This window comes from Phoxinus phoxinus, assembly GCF_949152265.1.
Source record: "Phoxinus phoxinus genome assembly, chromosome: 3".
Classification (NCBI taxonomy): domain Eukaryota; kingdom Metazoa; phylum Chordata; class Actinopteri; order Cypriniformes; family Leuciscidae; genus Phoxinus; species Phoxinus phoxinus.
Genome location: NC_136878.1, coordinates 16,140,559 through 16,147,359, shown reverse-complemented (window position 1 = coordinate 16,147,359; position 6,801 = coordinate 16,140,559). Strand labels below are relative to the sequence as shown.

At 39.4% G+C, this 6,801-nt stretch overlaps 2 protein-coding genes across 2 annotated transcripts; both read right to left on the bottom strand.

Annotated features, from left to right (window-relative positions):
• Nucleotides 1-2,151: 2,151 nt before the first annotated feature.
• On the bottom strand, nt 2,152-3,639 carry histh1l1 (histone H1 like1). The gene has a single exon (XM_079605703.1). The coding sequence runs from the start codon at nt 3,501-3,503 to the stop codon at nt 2,901-2,903; it is 603 nt and encodes a 200-aa protein (XP_079461829.1). The 5' UTR covers nt 3,504-3,639; the 3' UTR covers nt 2,152-2,900.
• A 1,858-nt stretch (nt 3,640-5,497) lies between these two features.
• Nucleotides 5,498-6,600, bottom strand: LOC306994817 (histone H4). Its single transcript, XM_079605704.1, has one exon. The coding sequence runs from the start codon at nt 6,517-6,519 to the stop codon at nt 5,959-5,961; it is 561 nt and encodes a 186-aa protein (XP_079461830.1). The 5' UTR covers nt 6,520-6,600; the 3' UTR covers nt 5,498-5,958.
• Nucleotides 6,601-6,801: the final 201 nt, after the last annotated feature.

Below are 6,801 nucleotides of genomic sequence, written 5' to 3'. Positions count from 1 at the left end.
TCATGCAACTATCTTGAGAATTATAATCTGTCTGGCAACTCTTTTGTCCAAACAAAGCTTCTGTTCATTGAATCGATTTATTCACAGTATGTCCAACCTGTTGGAGGCTGGGATTTTGTTTTAAAAAGATATGGATGTATAAAATGATAGTTTACATGAAATCCTTTAAGGAAGTTGTTGTCTTGCAGTGTGAAATGCAAAAAAAAAAAAAAAACAATGAAGAAGAAAAAAAAACATTCACAATAGACCTTATTCAGAGCAGCGCATTAGGTATGAAATTGTGTTTTTAATGGCATCCGCTGTAAAAAGCTTTATAGGCTCCTATAGATCACTTATAATTTTCCACAGCTCATGTTGTCTGTAGTGTTTTTTTTTTTTTTTTTTTTTTACTGGAATGTTTTTGCAGTGTTTCGTGAGCACAACAATAAATAAATAAAAACACATTAAATAATTGTACAACCCACTGAAGAGATGTATGTCTATCCCTGCAGGCTGCTAGCCTGGTCCTACCAGACTCTCGTACATTTAATTTGTACAGAGAGTCTGGCCACTCTCCATTGACAAGCGTTAACTTCCTTGAAGGCGGTTACTCTGTTGGATCTGCCCAGAGCCACTCTGGATCTACCAACCAATCGCTAACGTTTGGTCGTGAGTCTCGTGATGTATGTCAACTCAAAATAGCGCACGACCTCAACGTCATCGTTCTCAACCACTCCCTCTTTTCGCTGATTGGTCCGGTAAAAAATTGATCGGAGAAAACCATAGACAGTGGACACAGTGACCCCATAGATTTCAACGGAGAAAAGTGAAGCCCATTTGAAGCATTCACTTCCTGATCACCAGGCGTACTGCGCAGGCTCAAGCTGAGCTTGACGACGTAGATGTGACGTGACGTGAGCAACCTGTCTGACAGTTGTAAGTGTTAGTAGCTGTGCCGAGAGAAATCTGAATCATTCCCTTCCGAATCTCGCAGAGACGGAGAGCGTGCCGGGAGTATTAGCTGTCCATGAGCTAGCAGCGGGAGCAACTTTATCACTCTCTATGGGCTTCTCCCTTGACTTTATGCCTCCCCGTCCCCCCGATTGCTTGCGAGCTTCTCCACCGGTCTATATGCGGTAATTTCTGGTCTGTGCGACAGAGAGTCGCGTGGTTATGATGCAATCGTTAGCCTATTTTTACAAAAACAGCTTCTACGGGCCATAGCGTAAGGTACAAGGTAATGGAGCCTTTTATACATTGTCGTGTTTCTTTAGAAATAAATAATGGACAAATGGAGTATTTGGACGCCTCAGATGTAAAGTTATTCGCTGTCAAAGTGATGCCAAAATGAATGGGAGTCAATGGAATGCTAACAGCAGGTGAAGTTCTGCTACAATGGCGGCCCCTGGGGAGGCTTCAGTTTCCGGCGGATGGATTACCCCCTTGGAGAAAACCCAAGAATATACCGCAAGCCCAGACGTAGTACTGAAGGAAAATGAAAATAGGGGTTATGCGCAACATTCTTCCGGGTTCTACAAAACGGGTATAACTACTTTCGGCTGTCAGCTACTGAGGTAAACACAGCGTAGTAATAGCAACCTTTTATAGCCTGTGTTTACAGGAGCTACCCATACTATCAATTTCCGATGTACACCGTATTGCCAAACGGACGTCCAGAGCCCCGAGTACTCTATTAGACAAAGGATTTAAATTTTACGCCTCTAAAGTTTGATCAGAAATAAGAATGTTATTATAATAAGCAAAAATTAACAGAAAATTAACAGTTACCTCAGAGATCACCGCACCTCAGAGATAAAATACCGCTGCGGAAGTGAAAAGCGGAAATGCTTAGACCTGTTTTCCGGTTCGAACGCTGGGCTCTCCGCATAACCCCTATTGAGCGGAAGTACGTAGGAGGGCGGAGCCAGGCTAGCAGGCTGCAGCCTCACTTTCATTCCCGTTAAGAATCAAAGATGGCGCTGCTGTGAATAAGGTCTATGGTCAAACTTTGAAATCATTCAGTAACAGGATATTTCCATATACGGTACTCATATATAGTTTATGAAATTCACAACTTACTTTTAATAAGAAAACATTCCCCTTAATAATAATTTTAAAAAAAAATAACAATAGTGTAGTAGCCTTTTAGCAGAAGACAAATGAGCACTCATATTCTATCACATTGTTTTTATTAGAAGTTTTATAACAAATTTTGAACAAAATATAAGTTTATGGATTCATGTTCAGAACAACAGTAGGCTATACAAAAAAAAAAAACACAAACAAGTCATTTCACTGATGGAATGTATTTTGCCTTTGGTAGTAACCTTTAACAAACCATCGCTTATATGAATACATTAAGTGTTTGTTCTGTATTGCTGTATTTACAGGAAAGTCTCGTATAATCCAATACAAAATATAAATATAACGAATCATAGTGATAAAACACACTCGTCACTTTTTCGTCACATACGCACGTGCACTCACGCACGCACACGATGAACTTTTCAAACTGTAACGTTATTTATAACGTTATATTTTAACATATGCACATTTTGGACACTTTCCAACCAGCACTCTTCTGTATAATCTCTGAAGGGTTGAAAATCTACACCAAGTAATCGGATTTGTGTATCAGGTACAGAGGTAGAGACTGTCGTGTGTTTAACGCTATACAAGTAAACCGATCTTGATAAAAGTCTTCCACAGCATCGTGCTGCTCGCTCGCGTTGGTGATATTTTTAGAAGCAATGAGACTCTAAAACAAGACAGATCAAAACAGCGTCACATCCAACCTAAAAATCATTTTCAGTCTATTAAAAAAGGCATTGGCCTTCTTACATGCATCAGGAATTTGCACTTCTGTGAAGATGGGGTGGCTCTTACAAGAGCCTTTGGTTTATGGAGTGAAGTCTGTCAGTCTACTTCTTCCTGGCGGATGTCTTCTTCCCCTTGGCAGCCTTGGGCTTTGCGGCTTTAGGCTTCACTGCTTTGACCTTCTTAGGACTCTTTGCAACTTTCTTCACAGCCGGTTTCTTCACTTTCTTCGGACTTTTGGTGGCTTTCTTGGGCGCTGCCGGTTTCTTCACTTTCTTGGGAGACTTCTTCGGGGCAGGTTTCTTTACTGCTGCCTTCTTGGGCTTCGCCACCTTGGCCGCCGCCTTCTTCACGATTGGCTTCTTCGGTTTCGCCACAACTTTCTTGACAGGTTTCTTGGCGGCTGGCTTCTTGCTCACCTTGAAAGATCCAGATGCCCCCGTGCCTTTAGTTTGAACAAGCGCCCCCTTTTTCACCAGAGATTTCAAAGCAATCTTGACGCGAGAGTTGTTTTTCTCAACGTCATATCCACCACCTGCCAAAGTCTTCTTTAGAGCCGCCAGGGAAACTCCTTTGCGCTCGTTGGAAGCGGCAACCGCCTTTACGATAAGGTCTGACACGCTTGCTCCAGGCTTTTTCGCCTTTGCCGCCTTCTTCTTCGGGGCTTTGGCCGGAGCAGCCGCGGGAGCAGGAGCAGTTTCTGTCATAGTTGCAGTAAACTTAGAGTCGATGTCTCGTAGTAGAGAGCTGTCAAACAAACAATGTTTACATCCAACAGCTGAGGGCGGGATTTAAACGGGAGATGAGAACCATATAGACTCAACGGTCTCAACCGACGCTCTCAACAGGACCGAGTCGTTTGTAGATGTGCTTTCTGATCTTGAAAAACGCAAGGTTTCCCGCAATACAGAGTGATGGATTGCAGACTTGAAACCACGTCCAGATAGCTGAGTCTTTCCTCTTTAAGGGCAGCTCATGTTTTGTGCAAAACATCGGTCAGTTTATTGTACAAAAATAAAAACGCGTCTAAATTCAGTGCGAGTCTCAGCGGTAAACCTCGCACTTCCTCTGTTCTTTTGTAGATTATATATTAAAATTCGAAAATCACAACTAAAACGATAGATGTTTTGCATAAATAAGACCCTAATCTACACATTTGTGGTCGTTTTAGACAAAGAATACTCACGGAATAAATAAATTAAGCGGTTTTCTTTAGTGGAGGTAACACAGATCAGCGCTGTCGCCATTTCAACCTCCCCTAATCTCTCTAACACTCTTTCTACAAAGATTTATCAATAATCTTATCTGTACATCCAGTACATTATTCAAGTAACTTATTTATAAGCAAGTTTCCCAACATTACAAACATTTAAATACCCTGTCCGTCATTAATAAAACGGGAGTAGGCTATGTAGGCTATTGTTTGTCTGAAGAGAAAGTGTAGTCGAGGTGTGCGACAACAGCAGAAAGCCATCTTGGAGTATAATGTTGTATTGATGTATTTATTACCATTTTGCAACGTTTAAATACGTATACACCAATACTATTAAACACTTTACTATTATTCTAATTATATTTAGTTGTTGTAAAAAAGTAATTTAGCCACTTTTTCTACAAAGAGGCATAATAACAGCGAGGATTTTCAACACGTTGCTTCATTGGCCAGCTCTGCACTGCAGGATCATAAAATATTGCATTTTGTGTATGCTACTGCGATGTTGATCGACTTTAAACAATAAAACAATTTATCACAGAAATGTATGAAATGTTTCATAAATGTTTGTGACAGAGACAGTCAATTTTAAACGTAATTTGAGTCGAGTTGTATAGGCTAGCTAGCCTATTAAACATTAGGCTAACTGAAAGCATGTGGACTCAAGCATATCATTCATTAAACAGCAATACTATCAAACATCAACCATGGCACCACAACAGATTTCTATGATAAATTATACTTTTATTAACAGTTGATTTTCACTGAAAACAAATCACAAAACGGATAGTTCCGGCCCTGGATGCTTATGGGTCAATAAGTCATTCCAGCAGATGTGATGACTCTGACCTGTTTTCTGTTATGTCTGCTTGCGGAAGAATAAAACTTAATGAAGTTGCTTAATGAAAACGTCCTTTTGTTTTAGTGAATATTGGTGTTCTTAATCATCTTATTAAGCAAATGCATTAATTGTCATTCATAGACCACAGAAAACTGCTAGGCACAACAAAAAGTAGCCTAGGCTTTAAATGAAAAGTTGTGTTATATGGCTATTAACAATTTAGCAGACCTCTTATATTAATTAAAATACACCAATTACAGGCCAGTCATTTTATGACTACTCGAGTTAGTTGTTAAAGGTGAAAATTTCATTAAAATTGTATTTTACTAAACAAATTCTTCTAGTGCCATAATTCCTCTGCTTGAAGATAAAGTCCATGGCTTTAACTATGCAACTAAATAACCATCGTTGTGTAGCCAACTCTTACATATCGCTACTAGCCTACTATATATCAGCGCTGAATAGGAACGCTTTATGATGTCTGTGACTATCTTATTGAAAAGATAATAGGCCTAGTGGTTGGCTTGTTTTAAATTGTGTCCATAATATTTGTATTATGGTGTAACTGTTTTATAAAAGCAATAAAAAAGGGCACAACTTCTGATTCACTTTTTGTGCTTATTTTGTTACTTGTTTTTCTTAATTTATTAAAATTTAAAAAGTACCCACATTTTTATTATAATTAGTATTTTGTATACATTTAAGAGTAAATGGTGAAAACATCCTCACATTTCTGTCCGAGCACCCATTACATTTATGAACTGTTAGTCATCTTTATGTTGTTAAAAGAAGTAGCCTACTGTTAATTCATAGCCTGGGTGCCAGCCCGAACCCCGCCCACAACAGCCTAGAATATGAGTATGACGAAGTCATGCTAGTTTCATGTAGCTTGCTTTTTTTGTCGTTCCGTTTTAAAATATGAACACAGTATAAACTAATTAAAACACGACTTAATATGTTGTGGGAATCTTAATGAAGAAAAAAATATTGCAAAAATAATAATTAAAGAATACATTAATTTAAGACAGATTAATTTGCTCTTTTGATCAAATGTTTGGGCGGCTCTTAAAAGAACCTTTTGTTTTTAAAAATCCGGTCGGGGTGAAATCTAACCGCCAAAACCATACAGGGTACGGCCTTGACGCTTCAGAGCGTACACTACGTCCATAGCAGTAACAGTCTTGCGCTTAGCATGTTCGGTGTAAGTTACAGCGTCGCGAATAACATTTTCAAGAAACACTTTCAGTACACCACGCGTCTCTTCGTAGATCAGACCAGAAATACGCTTCACACCACCGCGACGAGCTAGGCGGCGAATAGCTGGCTTTGTGATTCCTTGAATGTTATCTCTCAGGACTTTACGGTGACGTTTAGCACCACCTTTACCAAGTCCCTTACCGCCTTTTCCACGACCAGACATGGTAGCAAACTGAAATTTCAAAGAGCACGAATGGAAATGGGCTGGGCGTACTGGGGAAGACTGACAAGTATATTTAAAGCGGACCTTGTTGAAACCATGCTTGTCACACCTCCACTGCGGGCGGGGCTCATAATGTAACTGCGTAACAAGAAGGGAAAGCTTGTTTCTTTTCTTTGAGTATATATCATGGAATGATGGGAGAAAATGTATAACAAAGAAACCATAGACTGTATAAGAGAAAATAAACATGTATCAAGCGTGCTATGCTTTATGTTGGGTATTCGCGAAATTTCAGTAATCAGGATCCTATCCTTGTAATATGCTGTTTGCTAGTTTGTCTGAGTACTATAATTACATTACTTTTGTGACCTAATATAGTATGGATTTGCATTACATTTGTGTTTTAGTGCGTATATGTCAAATTCAAACACTAGCTGAATGGTTGTAAATGACTGAAAATGTAAATATTAAACACCTCTGCCTAGCGCTGTGATTGGTACGAGACTGTCTCGGTTTCCTATTGGTTATTCG